The sequence below is a fragment of the Salmo salar genome, chromosome ssa28, assembly GCF_905237065.1.
Source record: "Salmo salar chromosome ssa28, Ssal_v3.1, whole genome shotgun sequence".
Lineage (NCBI taxonomy): Eukaryota > Metazoa > Chordata > Actinopteri > Salmoniformes > Salmonidae > Salmo > Salmo salar.
This window is the reverse complement of record NC_059469.1, coordinates 22395815-22416854: the sequence shown is the minus strand read 5'-3', so window position 1 is coordinate 22416854 and position 21040 is coordinate 22395815. Positions and strand designations below refer to the sequence as shown.

The window sequence follows — 21040 nt, the reverse complement described above, 5'->3', positions numbered from 1 at the left end:
AACACTGATAAACATTTGTTTGAATTGACAACTGACTGATGCTATCAGCAAGTTGTTTATTTGAGCTGGTGCCATCTCTCTGTTCCCTGATGACTCATACTGAATTGAATTCCTCTGCTTTATTTATCACAACATGTATTCAGTCAGACTGCAATCCTAGAAGTCCTCTCTGCTGACGTCAAAGTGAGGGGCATTGTACCAAACAATCCATCAGCGAGTATCAAAGCCAATGAATATTTCCGAAACTGTGCTTTACCCACGTGTTCAGGCTCTGGCCCAACCCATCGGTTTCTGGGACCATTCAAAACGCTTTGAATGTGTTCGCATTCGAGAAGTCATCAGGTAGGAGATTAAATCCCGACTCATCGTGGAGAAGAAACATTAGAGCTTTTTTCCATCTTCGTAACATTGCAAAAATCTGAAACTTTCCGTACAAAAATGTTACAGAAAAGTTAATCCATGCCTTTGTCACTTCTAGGTTAGACTACTGCAATACTCTACTTTCTGGCTACTCGGATAAAGCACTAAATAAACTTCAATTAGTGCTAAACACAGCAGCTAGAATCTTGACTAGAACCCCAAAATTTGATCATATTACTCCAGTGCTAGCCTATCTACACTGGCTTCCTGTTAAGGCTAGGGCTGATGTTTAGGTTTTACTGCTAAACTACAAAGCATTACGTGAACTTGCTCCTACCTATCTCTCCGATTTGGTCCTGCCGTACATACCTACACATACGCTACGGTCACAAGACGCAGGCCTCCTTATTGTCCCTTGTATTTCTAAGCAAACAGCTGGAGGCAGGGCTTTCTCCTATAGAGCTCAATTTTTATGGAATGGTCTGCCTATCCATGTGACAGACGCAGACTCAGTCTCAAGTCTTTATTGAAGACTCATCTCTTCAGTAGGTCCTATAATTGAGTGTAGTCTGGCCCAGGGGTGTGAAGGTGAACGGAAAGGCACTGGAGCGACGAACCACCCTTGCTGTCTCTGCCCTCTCTCCACCGGGATTCTCTGCCTCTAAACCCTATTACGGAGGCTGAGTCACTGGCTTACTGGTGCTCTTCCATCCCGTCCCTAGGAAGGGTGCATCACTTGAGTGAGTTGAGTCACTGACGTGATCTTCCTGTCCGGGTTTGGCGCCCCCCTCGGGTTCGTGCCATGGGGGAGATCTTCGTGGGCTATACTCGGCCTTGTCTCAGGATGGTAAGTTGGTGGTTGAAGATATACAACTAGTGGTGTGGGGGCTGTGCTTTGGAAAAGTGGGTGGGGTTATATCCTGCCTGTCCTGGGGGATCGTCGGACGGGGCCACAGTGTCTCCCGACCCCTTCTGTCTCAACCTCCAGTATTTACGCTGCAATAGTTTACGTGTCGGGGGGCTAGGGTCAGTCTGTTATATCTGGAGTATTTCTCCTGTCTTATCCGGTGTCCTATGCGAATTTAAGTATGCTCCCTCTAATTCTCTGTCTCTCCCTCCCCTCCCGGGGGACCTGAAACCTAAGACCATGCCTCAGGACTATCTGGCCTGATGACTCCTTGCTGTCCCCAGTCCACCTGGTCGTGCTGCTTCTCCAGTTTCAACTAGAGGTCGACCGATTAATCGGAATGGCCAATTAATTTGGGCCGATTTCAAGTTTTCATAACAATCGGTAATCAGTATTTTTGGCCACCAATTTGCCAATTTTTTAATTTTTTACACCTTTATTTAACTAGACAAGTCAGATTAAGAACACATTCTTATTTTCAATGACGGCCTAGGGACGGGGGTTAACTGCCTTGTTCAGGAGGGATTCGGGGATTCGTTTTGGCAACCTTCCGGTTACTAGTCCAACGCTCTAACCACCTGCCTTACATTGCACTCCACGAGGAGCCTGCATGGCAGGCTGACTACCTGTTACACAAGGGCAGCAAGAAGCCAAGGTAAGTTGCTAGCTAGCATTAAACTTATCTTATAAAAAACTATCAATCTTATTAACATAATCACCAGTTAACTAGACATGGTTGATGATATTACTAGTTTATCTAACATGTCCTGCGTTGCATATAATCGATGCGGTGCCTGTTAATTTCTCATTGAATCACAGTCTACTTCGACAAACGGGTGTTGATTTAACAAGCGCATTTGCGAAAAAAGCACTGTCGTTGCACCAATGTACCTAACCATAAACATCAATGCCTTTCTTTAAAATCAATACACAAGTATATATTTTTAAACCTGCATATTTAGTTAATATTGCCTGCTAACATGAAATTGTGTCACTTCTCTTGTGTTCATTGCACGCAGTCAGGATATATGCAACAGTTTTTGCTGCCTGGCTCATTGCGAACTAATTTGCCAGAATTTTACACAATTATGAAATAACATTGAAGGTTGTGCAATGTAACAGGAATATTTAGACTTAGGGATGCCACCCGTTAGATAAAATACGGAACGGTTCCGTATTTCACTGAAAGAAAAAACGAGATGATAGTTTCCGGATTCGACCATATTAATGTCCTAAGGCTCGTATTTCTGTGTGTTTATTATATTATAATTAAGTCTATAATTTGATAGAGCAGTCTGACTGAGCGGTGGTAGGCAGCAGCAGGCTCGTAAGCATTCATTCAAACAGCACTTTCGTGCGTTTTTCCAGTAGCTCTTCGCTGTGACTTCAAGCCTATCAACTATAATTTAATATCATTTGTGGAACGTTCTAACAGGAATCTATTCCAAAAACTTCGTAAATAACAAGGTTGCCAAAAAACAACGCATACAAAGTTGTATAGCGGCAGAATAAGATACCGGGTAGGGAGTGGTCTATTTCATTGCGTTTTTCACTCATCACGTTTATTCCGAAAAATGTCTGTCCTCACTCTGGTTGCCTATGGACAAACATTAAGAATAAGCTACGTGGTGAGTTGATGCCTATTCGGCAGCTAGTTAGCTAGGTTTGTATGCGTTGCTACTTTGTATGCGTTGTTGGTTGGCAACCTTTACTTTACGTTTTTTGGAACAGATTCCTGTTGGAACGTTCCACAAATTATACCCACCCCTTCAAGCCTATCAACTCCCAAGATTAGGCTGGTGTAACCGATGTGAAATGGCTAGCTAGTTAGCGGGGTGCGCGCTAAAAGCGTTTCAAACGTCACTTGCTCTGAGACTTGGAGTAGTTGTTCCCCTTGCTCTGCATGGGTAACGCTGCTTCGAAGGTGGCTGTTGTCGATGTGCTCCTGGTTCGAGCCCAGGTAGGAGCGAGGAGAGGGACGGAAGCTATACTGTTACACTGGCAATACTAGTGCCTATAAGAACATCCAATAGTCAAAGGTATATGAAATACAAATCGTATAGAGAGAAATAGTCCTATAATTCCTATAATAACTACAACCTAAAATGTATTACCTGTGAATATTGAAGTCTCATGTTAAAAGGAACCACCAGCTTTCATATGTTCCCATGTTCTGAACAAGGCACTTAAACGTTAGCTTTCTTACATGGCACATATTGCACTTTTACTTTCTTCTCTAACACTTTGTTTTGCATTATTTAAACCAAATTGAACATGTTTCATTATTTATTTGAGGCTAAATTGATTTTATTGATGTATTATATTAAGTTAAAATAAGTGTTCATTCAGTATTGTTGTAATTGTCATTATTAGAAATACATTTTTTAAATTTAAAATCGGCCGATTAATCAGTATCGGTTTTTGTTGGTCCTCCAATAATCGGTATTGGCGCTGAAAAATCATAATCGGTCAACCTCTAGTTTCAACTGTTCTGCCTGCGGCTATGGAACCCTGACCTGTTCACCGGACATGCTACCTTGTCCCGGACCTGCTGTTTTCGACTCTCTCTCTCTGCCGTGTCTGCTGTCTCTAACTCTGAATGCTCGGCTATGAAAAGCCAACTGACATTTACTCCTGAGGTCCTGAGCTGTTGTACCCTCTACAACCACTGTGATTATTATTATAATTTGACCCTGCTGGTCATCTATGAAAGTTTGAACATCTTGGCCATGTACTGTTACAATCTCAACCCGGCACAGGCAGAAGAGGACTGGCCACCCCTCAAAGCCTGGTTCCTCTCTAGGTCTCTTCCTAGGTTCCTGCCTTTCTAGGGAGTTTTTCCTAGCCACCATGTATCTGCATTGCTTGTTTGGGGTTTTAGGCTGCGTTTCTGTATAGCACTTTGTGACATTGGCTGATGTAAAAAGGGCTTTATTAATACATTTGATTGATTGATGGTTAGAGGGCGTGGCGTTTGGCTGGAGCGATGTGGATGGGTAGCAAGGCTAGTCTCTCTGTGTCATCATACACCATCTAGGCAGAGAGTGTGGAGCTTTGCTTACCCTGATCTGGCAAGTAGTGAGTGGGGAGAATCCATCGTGTCCAGGGGTCCATCTCAGAACTAGTTTGTTAGATTCACGTTGTATCACTGTGACCTCAGAGACAGGAGCTGGAAGCACTGCAAACATACCAAACACAATCCATCATCACGAGAGAAGGAGAATCAGAATCATCTTTATTTGCCAAGTACATTTACATGTACTAGGAAATTGACCTGAAATGGTGCTGCCAGAATAAACAGAATATACAGACAGAATATATTGACGATTATAAACTGAGTGGTTCGAGCCCTGAATGCTGATTGGCTGCCAGCTGTAGTATATCATGTATTTTTACTTCTCTAATTATGTTGGTGACCAGTTTATAATAGCAATAAGGCACCTCGGGGGTTTGTGGTATATGGCCAATATACCACGGCTAAGGGCTGTATCCAGGGACTCCGCGTTGCGTCGTGCATAAGAACAGCCCTTAGCCGTGGTATATTGGCCATATACCACACCCCCTTGTGCCTTATTGCTTAAATAAAATCCACATAATCCCCATACAGCAATAAATACAGCCCAATTAGCAATCCATAAGTTAACAAAGAGCAGCGACCTAACACAGTGGCTGCCTCACCAAGAAGCACCGTGGCTGCCTCACCAAGAAGCACCGTGGCTGCCTCACCAAGAAGCACCGTGGCTGCCTTACTGGGCACCACGCACTGAGATTTAGGGCACTATTACCGCTCAGACAGCCTGAATGTGCCCATATTCACAAAGTGCTGATCTAGGATGATCTCCCCTGTCCATGTTATCATATTCAAATAGTTCAAAGTGTGGGAGGAGACTTTGGAGTCCACATTACCTTTAATGTTGACGTTAGCTTCCCTGGAAGTAGTGACACCTTTCTGGTTGTGGGCCTCACAGCTGAACTGGGTGTACTTGTCCACACCTATAGACGAAAACATAACACAGCAGAACATGTTAACTGAATTGTACCGAAGGACAAGGTAATGGAACAGATTTTATAATGATAATGCTTTAACTTTGTGTATAAAGTTTAACTTTGTGTATAACCAAATAAAAGTATGGTGGAGTAGTTTAAGTTCAACTTTGTGAACTCAACCAATGAAATATTTAAATTGAAACTTCTACAAACAATGCATTTATCATGGGCATACAGTACAGTAACTACTGAAATGCAATAGAAAGTAAGTCAAGGTCTTGATAACGTTCATGCCTCTACCAACTACCACACAAACAGAAACCAACTGTCATATTGTGTCAGCTGCAAAATGAACATGTCAAACAATGTGATACAAGCCAACTAAAGCCACTTTTTAATTTCATTCCCTTCCACTTACCGCCTGAAAGTGAATGTTACTAATACTAGTTTACCATTAGCAGAATACAGGACTACATGTACTGTAGTGGGTAAAGTGTTAGACCATGAAAAAGACTGATGAAAGCTGTGTCAGCTTGACAGGGGGAAGAGCTTTAGTCCTGAGTAGGCCTAAAAAGAATTATTGACGTGAGAGGTTTGAGTGGTTTGTCATCCTTGAATCATCCTTGAATCATCCTTGACAAAACATAGGCCTAGTGTCAGGTTAGATAAGTGTCAGGTTAGATAATGGCAGTACCTCAACAATAAACTAAACTTTTGAATCTTTCCACTTTGCAACCGCTTCTGCTCTACTAAAGTCCATACTGGACCAATGGTGTCTCTCTCAATGCCTGAGTTCTTTCTCCTGGCTACCACCACACAGGAGCAGTGTTCAAACCCTGCATCTGCCCAGCGTAGGCCTGCTCCATATAATGTCCCTTTTGTGCTGCTGTTTTTTTCCACACTGTCCAGTGTTTCATGCTTGGAAACCTTTCCACAACAATGCACTGCTTGCTCTGCCTCGAAGCTCAGAAACCATTCCACAATTCACTGCTTGCTCTGCCCACGAGAGCTGACTGGAACTGGAAACAGCTTGGCTTGTTATTGTTTTCATTTTTCTGAATATCTAATGAATCTGTTTTGTAGTGTACCCTCAGTGTGATTCTACATTAGCCTTTACCAATTGAAACTTCTACCACCACCATACAACAGCCTTTTAGACTGCTGAAGCAAGTACACACATTTTTCTTCAGGACATTTACCTTTTCTAGTTTTGTTTACTTTCCTCTGAATATCAAGGAGGAGTAGAAACATGATGTGCAGACTATTATGGGTAATGTACATTCTTAGAAAAAAGTGTTTCAAAAGGGTTCTTCGGCTGTCCCCATAGGAGAACCCTTTTGGGTTCCATGAAGAACCCTCTGTAGAAATGGTTCTTCATGGAACCCAAATGGGTTCTACCAGGAACCAAAATGGTTCTACCTGCAACCATAAAGGGTTCTTCAAAGGGTTCTCCTATGGGGACAGCCAAAGAACCCTTTAGGTTCTAGATAGCACCTTTTTTTCTAAGAGTGTAGTACATAATGCCACATCTGTCTCATCAGGGTATGGAGCCTGTCACTCAGTTATCACGGCAGTCAAATATTGACATTTTAAACAAGTGAGTTTCAAAAGTACAGAAGCTTACCTCCTAAGTCCAGTATGAGGTCTATATAAATACCTACAAATCCTTTATAAACTAAAACCTTACGTTTTGGTAAAACTATGATCAAAGTTTTGACATCTCTCAAAGTCTCATGATCTCTCTCATTTTCCCTCAGAGTTACTAAATACTTCCAGCAGGCTTGAAGTTCTTCAAACAGACAAATAAACAAACCTCCCATTACAAACTGAGATAGGCTGTAGAGAAGCCAGTGTATGGTCACAGAGAGGGAGAGAGAGAGAGTGAGAGAGAGAGAGAGAAAGCGTAAGAGAAAGAAAGAAAGAGAGAGAGCAAGTGAAAGAGAGAGTGAAAGCGAGAGAGAGATAGAGCGAAAGAGAGAGAAAAAGTAAGAGAGAGAGAGAGAGTTACTCAGTTTATGATACTGGTTTTATAGAGCAGAAATGCCTTTTTTGGCAAACCAAGGTTTGTCTATTTCAGGCAACAGTGAAAAGAGCCAAATCTAGTAAATAACAGCCAACGACTGCATCCAGCTTCCCTTTCTAGAGAAGAGACTGTAAGTAAGTCCCAAATGCCGCCCCATTCCCTATATAGTGCATTACATTTGACCAGAGTTCTACAGTGAGGGAAAAAAGTATTTGATCCCCTGCTGATTTTGTACGTTTGCCCACTGATAAAGAAAGGATCAGTCTATAATTTTAATGGTAGGTTTATTTGAACAGTGAGAGACAGAATAACAACAAAAATATCCAGAAAAACGCATGTCAAAAATGTTATAAATTGATTTGCATTTTAATGAGGGAAATAAGTATTTGACCCCCTCTCAATCAGAAAGATTTCTGGCTCCCAGGTGTCTTTTATACAGGTAACGAGCTGACATTAGGAGCACACTCTTAAAGGGAGTGCTCCTAACCGCAGCTTGTTACATGTAAAAAAGACACCTGTCCACAGAAGCAATCAATCAATCAGATTCCAAACTCTCCACCATGGCCAAGACCAAAGAGCTCTCCAAGGATGTCAGGGACAAGATTGTAGATCTACACAATGCTGGAATGGGCTACAAGACCATCGCCAAGCAGCTTGGTGAGAAGGTGACAACATTTGGTGCGATTATTCGCAAATGGAAGAAACACAAAAGAACTGTCAATATCCCTCGGCCTGGGGCTCCATGCAAGATCTCACCTCGTGGGGTTGCAATGATCATGAGAACGGTGAGGAATCAGCCCAGAACTACACGGGAGGATCTTGTCAATGATCTCAAGGCAGCTGGGACAATAGTCACAAAGAAAACAATTGGTAACACACTACGCCGTGAAGGACTGAAATCCTGCAGCACCCGCAAGGTCCCCCTGCTCAAGAATACATATACATGCCCGTCTGAAGATTGCCAATGAACATCTGAATGATTCAGAGGACAACTGGTGAAAGTGTTGTGGTCAGATGAGACCAAAATGGAGCTCTTTGGCATCAACTCAACTCGCCGTGTTTGGAGGAGGAGGAATGCTGCCTATGACCCCAAGAACACCATCTCCACCGTCAAACATGGAGGTGGAAACATTATGCTTTGGGGGTTGTTTTTCTGCTAAGGGGCCAGGACAACTTCACCGCATCAAAGGGACGATGGACGGGGCCATGTACCGTCAAATCTTGGGTGAGAACATCCTTCCCTCAGCCAGGGCATTGAAAATGGGTCGTGGATGGGTATTCCAGCATGACAATGACCCTAAACACACGGCCAAGGCAACAAAGGAGTGGCTCAAGAAGAAGCACATTAAGGTCCTGGAGTGGCCTAGCCAATCTCCAGACCTTAATCCCATAGAAAATCTGTGGAGGGAGCTGAAGGTTCAAGTTGCCAAACGTCAGCCTCGAAACCTTAATGACTTGGAGAAAATCTGCAAAGAGGAGTGGGACAAAATCCCTCCTGAGATGTGTGCAAACCTGGTGGCCAACTACAAGAAACGTCTGACCTCTGTGATTGCCAACAAGGGTTTTGCCACCAAGTACTAAGCCATGTTTTGCAGAGAGGTCAAATACTTATTTCCCTCATTAAAATGCAAATCATTTTATAACATTTTTGACATGCATTTTTCTGGATTTTTTTGTTGTTATTCTGTCTCTCACTGTTCAAATAAACCTACCATTAAAATTATAGACTGACCATTTCTTTGTATGTGGGCAAACAAACAAAAACAGCAGGGGATCAAATACTTTTTTCCCCCACTGTATGTCCCTGGTCAAAAGTAATTCACTATAAAGGGAATAGGGTGCCATGTGGGTCACATCCAGAGAATTAACAGCATCTTTCAGAGGGCCTTCCAACTCACAGATCAATGAGTACTAAAGAGTCTAATAAAAAGTTTAATAAAAAGACAACACACAAAGCAAAGGTCAGACACTTGCTCTTCACACCGACACCATTTATTGGTGGCTGTCCTAGACAACTCCTGCAGCTCAAAACAGAATTTCTTGAGACTTGCAAGTGACCATTCCAGCTAAGAGGCTAACAACATTGAAATTGGTTTAGTGGATTACAGTAAATGCATAGAGAGAGTGAGTGGGTGGAGTGAGCCGAAACTGGGTTCCAATACTATTTGAAATCTTTCAAATACTTTTAGCATTTGCTTTAGTCTGCCTAGAGTGCCAAATGGGCAGGGATTTGCACTTTTGCGACTATTCTATTGGTTCGATTAGGTCAGGCAACTTCAATCAAGCCTAGATGTATGATCTCTCTATAACCAGCGAGCCAAATGTATGATCTCTCTGTAACTAGCCCTGGAAGTATTGCATTGCGGTTCCAAGTCCAACAAACAGTGTGTAATTATCAGGTTTGGCAAGGTTCCATTCTATTTCTATGGTTCCATTCTACCAGGCTTTCACTGCTGAACTGACCTGGTTGCAGAACAACCTCATATAACCCAGTATGCGTCCCAAATGGCATTATATTCTCTATATGGTGCAGTGCACTACTTTTGACCAGGTTCCATTGGGTGGGTCAAAAAGAGTACACTTGGGGGGACACACTTCAGCTCTTTTTTATATCAATGCATCACATTTCGCCCCAATGTCTTTTTCCATTTTCAACTAAAGTAGCCTATTCCATTCCATCACTGTAACACATTGGTTCCCTTTGTGCTCTGAGGAGATTGTGGGCATGTAATGTGGCCATGGTCTGACCCTGTAATGTGCCTCTGGGGACTAGGTTTGTAAATCATTATGTAACATGTATTGTTCTGGGAGAGAACAGTGGCTAACTGGACTTTAATATACAGAAAGGAAAATGGTTAGAATTTGAGGGAGCAAAGGCTACCTGTAACAACAGTAGGCTACCACCCCAGTAACAAAAGCTGAACAGGCCCAATCAGAATCGAGTCAGAAAAGGGAAGGAAACTGCTCAGTGTTAGTGGGAGGAGAGGCTACCCGTAACATCCAGAGATATGGATGTAAGTAAACCCTGCCAGCCTGCCAGTCCCCAGCCAGCTCCCCTTTCCAGTCCCTCCCTGTAAAGCAGAGCGGGGTGGTGGGCCATCCTGTGAATGAGGCCTTTGTCCAGGGAGCCATCCCCCGATCTGTCCATCTTCCCTTCAACCCCCATCACACACACACACACAGCACATGCTGGAAAAAAACACAACTCTGGCCTCTAACCCTCCACCCTTCACCTCCCAGCCAGTAGCTCTACAACTCACCACTGTGTCTGGACTACTAAAGGCCCTACAACTCACCACTGTGTCTGGACTACTAAAGGCCCTACAACTCACCACTCTTTCTGGACTACTAAAGGCCCTACAACTCACCACTGTGTCTGGACTACTAAAGGCCCTACAACTCACCACTGTGTCTGGATTACTAAAGGCCCTTCAACTCACCACTGTGTCTGGACTACTAAAGGCCCTACAACTCACCACTGTGTCTGGACTACTAAAGGCCCTACAACTCACCACTGTGTCTGGACTACTGGTGACACAAATGTAAAGTTGTGTATCGTGTGCGTAGCAGTAAAAATCAATGCAGTGCTTTTTGATAACACTACCAAGGGGTAACATATATATATAAACTGAACAGTACCGGACCCAAAATCAAACCACAGAGCTCAAAAGATTCATGAATTATTTTTACCCCTTTTGCATGGTATCCAATTGGTAGTTACAGTCTTGTCCCATCGCTGCAACTCCCGTACGGACTCGGGAGAGGCGAAGGTTGAGAGCCCGTGCGTCCTCCGAAACACAACACTGCTTCTTGACACAATGCCCGCTTAACCTGGAAGCCAGCAGCACCAATGTGTCGGAGGAAACACTGTACACTTGACAACCGTGTCAGCGTGCATTGCACCCAGCCCACCACAGGAGTCGCTAGAGCATGATGGGACAAGGACATCCCTGCCAGCCAAACACTCCCCTAACCCCGACGACGCTGGGACAATTGTGCGCCACCCCACGGGTCTCCCGGTCGCGGTCAACTGCGACAGAGCCTGGACTCAAACCAGGATCTCTAATGGCACAGCTAGCACTGTGAGGCAATGCTTTAGACCAGTGCGCCATTTGGGAGGCCCTAGATTCATAAATTCAATGGAAAATATATGTAAAAATAAAATACAATTAAATATGGGGGATTGGAAACAATGTCCCCACCAAACAATTTGATAGGACCCACAATCTATCTGCAATATTAAAGCTGATCTACCCCCCCTCCAAAGAAAAAATAAAGAAAAAATAAAGAAAAAATAAAGAATGCTTGGCCCCAGGTCACCAAGAAAATGAACTGCTGTAAATTGCATAGAGCCAATGTTATGTTTTCACATTGAAGACAGGTGTTTATCTGTGGGAGAACCTAACGGAGGCAGGTAACTTCAAGTCTTATGCTCACAACACTGCTCAGCTTCAAGATATTTATTACAAATTAATCATTAAGGCCCCTTTAGGTATTTTGGAGCGTTTCAAAGCTGCAGTCCCCACTCTGTCAGTCCAGGATTCAAATCATAACTAATTTAGTAAATCTCCAGGCCAAAATGTTGTAGCTCTACTCAGTCTTGACCAGTGGTGGGAAAAGTACCCAACTGTCATACTTGAGTAAAAGTAAAGATATCTTAATAGAAAATGACACCCAGTAAAATTCTACTTGAGTAAAAGTCTAAAAATATTTGGTTTAAAATATACTTAAGTATCAAAAGTAAACACATAAATCATTTTAAATTCCTTATATTAAGCAAACCAGACAGCAGTATTTTTTTTTACGGATAGTCAGGGGCACACCAACACCAGGGATGTTCGATTGATAAGTGCATGAATTGGACCATTTTCCTGTCCTGCTCAGCATTCAAAATGTAACGAGTACTTTTGGGGGTCAAGGAAAATGTATGGAGTAAAACATGGCACCACTGGCCTTGACACGCAACACATTCCCATTCATCAAACCACACAAAACATTCTCCTTGCACAAAAAGCTTATCTTGACCCTTGACAATATCAGATTCCTCCCCACCAAACTAACTGAAAGGATCCATTTTCCCCAATAACCAACATGATTATCTTAGTATACAGTCCAGACAGACAGACAGACAGACAGACAGACAGACACATTGTTAAAGCTAGAGCGAGTCCAGTTGGAAGTGGTTAGCTATTCAGCACTGTAACTCGGGGGGCCCACAGTTACAGTGAACATGGTGATACATCTCTCTGTGGTAGCAGGACAGAAATAGAGAAAGTGGGATAGGGCAGAGAGAGAGAGAGACACAGCGAGAGACAAAAAGAGAGAGGAAAATGGAGAGTAGAGGGAGAGAGAAAGAGATGGAGGGAAAGAGAGAAAGGGAGAGACAGATGCTGAGACTGTAGATAGACAGAGTGACATCACAGTATTCAGACCTCCAACACATCTCTGCTACAGCTGAGTAGGACACAGCTCTGCACATTTTACACTGATAAACACACACACAAACACTGACATGAATGTCCTTTACCATCGCTTATGAATAACCAACCAAATGTGCTAGACTGCCTGGACATTCAGCGATATGAGGAAACAGTATTCCCTCCATAAACCACAACACAAGTTCTTCTTGGTCCTCATACTCTCTTTTGGTCTTACTTCCTCTCTCTATCTCAGTCTTACGTTCTCTTTATCTATCTATCTTGGTCCTCATACTCTCTTTTGGTCTTACTTCCTCTCTCTATCTCAGTCTTACGTGCTCTTTATCTATCTATCTTGGTCCTCATACTCTCTTTTGGTCTTACTTCCTCTCTCTATCTCAGTCTTACGTTCTCTTTATCTATCTATCTTGGTCCTCATACTCTCTTTTGGTCTTACTTCCTCTCTCTATCTCAGTCTTACGTTCTCTTTATCTATCTATCTTGGTCCTCATACTCTCTTTTGGTCTTACTTCCTCTCTCTATCTCAGTCTTACGTTCTCTTTATCTATCTATCTTGGTCCTCATACTCTCTTTTGGTCTTACTTCCTCTCTCTATCTCAGTCTTACGTTCTCTTTATCTATCTATCTTGGTCCTCATACTCTCTTTTGGTCTTACCTCATCTCTCTCTCTCTCTCTCTCTCTCTCACATTAAACAATTAATTTTAACGAAATAACAAGGTAATTTAATAATAAGGGGAAAAATGTTTAAATCTTAATAATATGCACACAGAACAAAACATTTCCCTTAAGAGACCTATGCACACATTTTCTTTAGGACCTAGGGGATTTTGTATGCCAGAAAACCCAACTCAACATTGCAAAATACAACATGACTTACAGTACATTTGTGGTGTTATAAAGGAGAGATGCAGGTGAGTCGCTAAGATCCCTATTCAATCTACGTCTGTGTATTAGCCAATGACCTGAATTCAAAGTTTAGCAAAATGGGCAACGCGCGGTGTGGAAATCCACTTTTTTTAATTTTAAGAGGTTTTCTAGGTCTTAGGAGAGAGGCTAAGGTTATCTCCAAAATGGCACCATATTCCCTATGTAGTACACCACTTTAGACCAGAGGCTCTGGTCAAATGTAGTGCACTTGATAGGGAATAGGGTGCCATTTGGGATGCAAACTAAGATGATGGAGCAATAGAACAATCCAATACACCTCCAGACTCTTTGTGAAACCCAGAAAGTGGTACTGAGATAATATTGGCTGCCAGTTCAATACTTCATATGAAAGCAAGAGATTGTATGTCCATATGTGTGTGTATGTACATGTTCGTGTGTATGTGCATGTGTGTAGGTGCATATGTGGGTATATGTACGTGTGTGTGTATGTGCAAATGTGTGCATGTGTGTGTGTATGTGCGTATGAGTGTGTATGTGCATATGTGCATGTGTGTGCATGTGTGTGCATATGTGTGTGCATATGTGTGTGCATGTATACGCACGTGCGTGTGCTCATCTGTGCATGTGCCCGCGTGTGTGTGCGTGCATGTGTGTGTGTCTCTCTCACCTGGTACAGTGTAGTTGCTGGGGGAGGAGGTAATGTACCCTATCACACGCACTCCGTTGCGTAGCCAGTGGATCGTGATAGGATTCGGGGGACCCACCGCTTCACACGACAGGTTAAAGGGGCTGTTACGAGTTACGTTCTTGTCATCAGGCTGTCTTGTGAACGTTGGTAGACCTAAAAACACACACAGACAGAGTACATGTTTGAGATCGACTACATTGCAGTCAGGCTGTGCAGAATCACCTTACATTACAAATAACTACTTGTTAAGATCAAGATCAGTGAATCTACGCCTCGTCTTGCTCAAACTGGTCACCTAAAAGACACAGTATATAAGAACCAGTCATGGAAACCCTTGTCATCCATTTGAAGCACTCGTATGATGTTGGGACTCACCTTCGACCTGGATGCTGATAGGCTGGGACTCTATCACTGTGTCACTGACTCTCAGTCTACAGCGGTAGTCCCCAGAGTCAGCTCTCTGCACATGAGTTATGCTGAAACACACAAGTAGTGGAGAAATTTAGCAATCCAGACATTTCAGAACCACCTGATTTATAATACTGATTGCACTCTCTGTGTCACATTGTTTGTGTTTCTATGTTCTGACAAAGGTCGACTGTAACTGAAAGCTTGGCAGTTTAATTACAAAAAATTGCAAGGATCTAAGTATCCAAATGCTCTTTTCTTCACATGCTGTGTCTGCCATGAATGTCCCCTGCTCACACCCAAGTCCTCCCATTACAGTTACCTGACGGTGGACAGCAGGGTCATGACCCCGTGTGTAACGGTCTGTAGTTCGTTGATGACCACCTGCAGGTTTCCAGCCAGCTCCATGTTGTTCTTCCACCACAGCACGGTGAGGTCCAGGTTGGCGTCAGGGATGTCGATGGAGCAGTTGAACTTTGCCTCGTGGCCCTCGGATAGGTGCACCGACCCCACCGTAGGCTTGAACCTGGATGGAATCAAATTGAGTTGAATGAAATGGAAGTTGAGTTGAGTTAAATGTTGTTGAATTTTACGGTTGCAAATGAAACATTCATCAGTAAGATGTGATTTAAACCTCAGAGGATAGCTCACGCATTGATTAATACAAAGACTTATTCCCAAAGGGGTTCAGAATGGTAAAACAAATAACATCTACCTAATGATAATAAAAAAAGACAACAAGACAAAAGTTACAACAACAACAATACAAACAAGTGATTGATAGATAGTAACCTCAGATTCCTGATGTCGTCCTGGCTGAGGTGGACCCTCGGGGAATGGGCTGGTACGATGAGGGTCTCGGGGGGTACAGTGGGCTTGGAGGACCGACCCTGGCGTCCTGACATGTGGGGGGAGACCCCGCCACGGCCACGTCCTCCAGAGACACGGTAAACATAGGGACTCCCATGATGCTCAGCTGTATGTGAGCAGGAAGGGACGGTCATTTCCAAAGCCTGTTACAATATTATAGACCATCTCTGTCATTTCTCCTACCTTAGATCAATAGTCAATAACTTTATATACTGTATTTCTCACAACAACAAAAAACACAAAATAACGTCACAGGGGGATTGGAGAATAATCTGCAATTGAAACTAACATTTCAGTTCCCTAAATTTAGTATTTTGCCCTCAGAGTTAGAACTACTCAAATGATTAAAGCCACCACGATTAGCCTAACTCAAATGGAAACAAACTGTATTGAGACTGTATAGGAGGGGGTGGAACAGCTAATTTGATATTCAATACCACTCTGCATTTGTTTCTCCCTCTCCCTGTGCTAAGGGAGGAACCATACAGTGTAAGCAGAGGAATCTCCCAAATATCTGGAGTATTTCAATACTTTTCCTGGTCCTCCCTTGGATATCTCAGCGAAGTAATATTCATATAGCCTGATCCCAGATCTGTTTATACAGTCTTGCCTAGACAGCAAAAAACAGATATGGGACGAAGCAAATATGTGTATGGCAATATCCTTATAAAATCTCAAGACAGGCTACTGCTACTTAGCCTGGTCCCAGATCTGTTTTTGCTGTCTTGCAAACTCCGATGGTCATAGTTCAACAACCAGCACAGATATAGGACCAGGCTAGCCCTTACAACAACAAAAAAAAAAACATAAAAAAAAAACACCTTTCGTTTTCAGACATGTGAACACGTGTGAACAAATCACGTGAAAATGTTCATGTTAAAAAAATATAGATGTTTATTTGTTGAGATTTTCACACAAGTCAGAGATGTGGTTTTCAGATACGTGTGAAGTTTCACATGTACTTTTCCTGGTGAATTAGTCTTTTGCTCATGTGACATTTTTTTTGTTACATGTTCATTTTCACCACTTCCAGCTACATCTGGTTTCCCATCCAGGACCAACCCTGCTTAGCTTCTGAGGCAAACCAGCAGTAGCTATGTTGCTAGAATGAATGTGCCAAAACATGGAACTGGAAAAAAAGGCAGCAACGGCCAGGGTTACATAACCAAAGATAGGGAAAATTGCAGGAAAGAGGGAGGTGTTTTATTTAGTCACATTATCATTAAAGAAAAATCACTGGAAAATAGTTTTTGCATCCATTTACAATTAATTTGTTCTCGCATTTTGAAATTATTTCCATGCAATTTTTTGTTTTGCTATCCATACTTTGGGGTTTTTGTTTTGCTTTCAAGATCATTCTGTTTGTTTGCAATGCTAAGAATTAAGTTCTCGACTTTAGAAGTTTTACTTGGTATTATTGACACAAAAGTAACTCCCTCACTAGAGGATTTCTCCATATAATATCACTATTACTCTATTAAAGGTGTTTAAAGTGGCAATCCTTAATTGAAACATGAACAAAGTGTTCTCCACACCACAGTTTCAGTAAAAAGCTGAGGGATGGGGCTAGAGAAATGCAACCACTCAACCACTCCACGCTATGGATGCAAGGACTGACCATCCATAATATCAAAATGATAGTTTAAACATGCTTTTAGGCTATACAGTGACTGTTTACATTTACATTATTTACAAACATTGGAGTAAAACAAGCTTATATTTTGGGTTCTGATGGGATACACTCATGAGGAATTTACATTATACATTATATTCTTTAAAAGATCTATGGGTACATATCATTAATTTACAAGTCCAAAATGGAAAGTTACAACTGAGGATTGCCCCTTTAACAGGAAGTGACCTTCATACAGCAGAACTATGTCGCCATTTGAACGTCATCCATTAACCTGCCCCCCAAAAAAATTATTCTGTCCTCTGTTCTGTGAATGTCACACAAAATCGTTCCCTTGTCCCGCATTTGGGCTTTTTAGATGTGGTCACCCTAATTCAGTGGTGTAAAGTTCTTAAGTAAAAATACTTTAATATATTACTTAAGTTGTTTTTTGGGGTAACTGTACATTACTTTACTATTTATATTTCTGAAAACCTTTACTTCACTACATTCCTAAAGAAAATAATGTACTTTTTACTCCATTCATTTTCCCTGACAACCAAAAGTACTCGTTACATTTTGAATGCTTAGCAGGACAAGAAAATGGTCAAATTCACAGACTTATCAAGAGAACATCCCTGGTCATTCCTACTGCCTCTGATCTAGCGGACTCACTAAACACACATGCTTTGTTTGTAAATGATGTCTGAGTGTTGGAGTGTTCCCCTGGCTATCTGTAAATGATGTCTGAGTGTTGGAGTGTTCCCCTGGCTATCTGTAAATGATGTCTGAGTGTTGGAGTGTTCCCCTGGCTATCTGTAAATGATGTCTGAGTGTTGGAGTATTCCCCTGGCTATCTGTAAATGATGTCTGAGTGTTGGAGTGTTCCCCTGGCTATCTGTAAATGATGTCTGAGTGTTGGAGTGTTCCCCTGGCTATCTGTAAATGATGTCTGAGTGTTGGAGTGTTCCCCTGGCTATCTGTAAATGATGTCTGAGTGTTGGAGTGTTCCCCTGGCTATCTGTAAATGATGTCTGAGTGTTGGAGTGTTCCCCTGGCTATCTGTAAATGATGTCTGAGTGTTGGAGTGTTCCCCTGGCTATCTGTAAATGATGTCTGAGTGTTGGAGTGTTCCCCTGGCTATCTGTAAATGATGTCTGAGTGTTGGAGTGTTCCCCTGGCTATCTGTAAATGATGTCTGAGTGTTGGAGTGTTCCCCTGGCTATCTGTAAATGATGTCTGAGTGTTGGAGTGTTCCCCTGGCTATCTGTAAATGATGTCTGAGTGTTGGAGTGTTCCCCTGGCTAAAAAACAAGAAAATGGTGCCGTCTAGTTTACTTTATATATGGAATTAGATATGATGTATACTTTTACTTTTGATACTTAAGTATATTTCAAAACAAATACTTTTATACTTTTACTCAAGTAGTATTTTACTTGAGTCATTTTCTATTAAGGTATCTTTACTTTTACTCAAGTATTACAATTGGTTACTTTTTCCACCACTGTCCTAATTCCACAGGTGGAAACATCTTTTCACATGTGAGGAGAATAACATTATTTCAACCCCAGATTTTGAAACTGCTAATGAAACTGCTAATGAAACTGCTAATGAACTTGCAATTCTACATGTGAACTGAGATGTTCACATGTGAATGTTTTTAACATGTGAAACTGCAATTTCCTCACATGTGAAAAGGTGGTGTTAACATGTCAACTCTAAATGTATACATTTCAAAATATGATTCTCTAAATGTATACATGTGAAAATATGGTTTCAAAAGTGAAATAAATGTAAGCTCATACATTTGTTTGTAAGGGAACTGACACCAGCTTTCACTGGGACAGAGAGGAAGGGGGGAATACCAGCAGTTCAGAGTTAAAATAATCTGTTATCAGAGGAAGCAAACTGCCTCCCTGGAAGCAATGATCCACTTTGTTAGTGATGCCAGAGTCTAAAGGCCAAACCTGTTCTCTCACTTCTCCTCTTCACAAACGGTGTCGTAGGCTACATACCCTAGACAAACCTAGAGAAGCGGGTGAAAATCGATACAGTAGAGCATCGAAATATTATTTGTGTAGTTTTTATATCGATACTGTGACTGCAAGAATTGATTTGTAAAAAATTAAATTTAAATTTAAAAACATTTGCTAGGTGGTTAACGTTAGCTAGCGCTTGTTGGCTGTACCTGCACCAAAACTCTCGTATACAGTATTTATCATCCTATAACTCAGGGGTACTCAACTCTTACCCTACGAGGTCTGGAGCCGGCTGGTTTTAAACATGAGAGGAGGAGAATAAAAGAGGGATTAATCTATTCAGTACTGAACGTTTGTCCTTACCATAGGTCCCTAAAAGAGTCAAGCAGACATCACTGATCAGCGAAACCCTTAACAATACATCAAAACACTACACTGCAGTGAAACAAAAACGGCACATTGGAGTGTAGGGCTGCCCTACAGGTTTGTGCATTCCAAGTAACTGGTCAGATTTACAATCCTTCAGAAGTTGCATTGGATGCTACAGGGAGGTCATATACATTCCAGGCTATTTTAAATCAGTACCACCTGGATTTGGCGTTATAAAAGCCCGACAAGTATATACTGTAGGCTGGGATTAAAGCTACACTCTGTAGGATGACGTAACACCATAAGAGAGTGTTCAGGGGCCCCTACAAAAACATAAACAAATGGATCCCATGAGATTTCCTATGTGCAAATAGCATTGGATTTCTATACGCCTATTTGAAGTGTTCAAGATATTTGATGAGAACAACTACTTTTGTCCAATGAAAACAAAAACATAAACAATTGAGTACTGGGGGCTTATCTTTAAGGTAATAAACAAGTACTTTTAAAATTTGACAAATTTATAGACCCTTTGTAACCCCCACTAAGGATACATGTAAATATATGTTTCAAAATGTTTACCAAATAAATACATGCTCACAAGAAATCACTCTATGGAATTAATTTACAATCGAACAAATATTAAACTCAAGTTTCAAAATGAACAACAATGAAACATCGACAATGAATTGCTTGAAAAACAGAAGTTGATTTTCATCAAAGACATAATTAACTATTGACAGAAAGAGTTGTTCAAAGTCCTCCAAACAGCAAAAATTTTGACATTTCAACTTACCACTGGCCAGATTCTCCCAAATTATGCCAACACTGGTAGAAAGTAAAATAGTCCATAGATGTATCGTAGTTGACTTTTTCGCCATAGTAAATAGTATGCAGTGCGCAGACAATAGGATTTTTTCCGCTACTACCTCCTCTCCAATAAAAATGAAACTATTTTCTAGAAGTCGTACGATCTGACACGTTACCACAAATAGTTATCATTCTCATTTCTCAACATCATTGAATAACACAGACATTTATTTTGCTCTAGAATCCAAGCTGTTTCGTCCATATAAGAGCTTCACTAGTATTCTGCAGGCAGCACAAACGATGACGCCATATGGTATGGTAAATCCAACCTTCAAAATAAAAGCCAGGATTATAAAAAAGCTTCGCAATGTGGATAACTCATTCAAAAGATACTGAATTTTAATCACTGGCAACTTTTATTATGTCAAAAAGAAATGTATGAATCCCTCCTGAGATGTGTGCAAACCTACCAACTACAAGAAACGTCTGACCTCTGTGATTGCCAACAAGGGTTTTGCCACCAAGTCATGTTTTGCAGAGGGGTCAAATACGTATTTCCCTCATTAAAATGCAAATCAATTTATAACATTTTTGACATGCGTTTTTCTGGATTTTTTTGTTCTTATTCTGTCTATCACTGTTCAAATAAACCTACCATAAAAAAATTATAGACTGATCATTTCTTTGTCAGTGGGCAAA

General features: G+C 41.6%; 1 protein-coding gene across 1 annotated transcript in view; it reads right to left on the bottom strand.

Moving 5' to 3' along the window:
- Window positions 1–20638, bottom strand: part of mertka (c-mer proto-oncogene tyrosine kinase a) — a 41516-nt gene extending 20878 nt beyond the window's left edge. Inside the window, exons 1-7 of the mRNA XM_014179999.2 lie at window positions 20328–20638; window positions 15493–15676; window positions 15023–15226; window positions 14668–14768; window positions 14272–14445; window positions 5174–5260; window positions 4330–4445 (exon numbers count right to left, since the gene is read on the bottom strand). Coding sequence (XP_014035474.1) covers window positions 4330–4445; window positions 5174–5260; window positions 14272–14445; window positions 14668–14768; window positions 15023–15226; window positions 15493–15676; window positions 20328–20412 — 951 coding nt within the window. The 5' untranslated portion in view covers window positions 20413–20638. The remainder of the gene's footprint in view (window positions 1–4329; window positions 4446–5173; window positions 5261–14271; window positions 14446–14667; window positions 14769–15022; window positions 15227–15492; window positions 15677–20327) is intronic.
- Window positions 20639–21040: the final 402 nt, after the last annotated feature.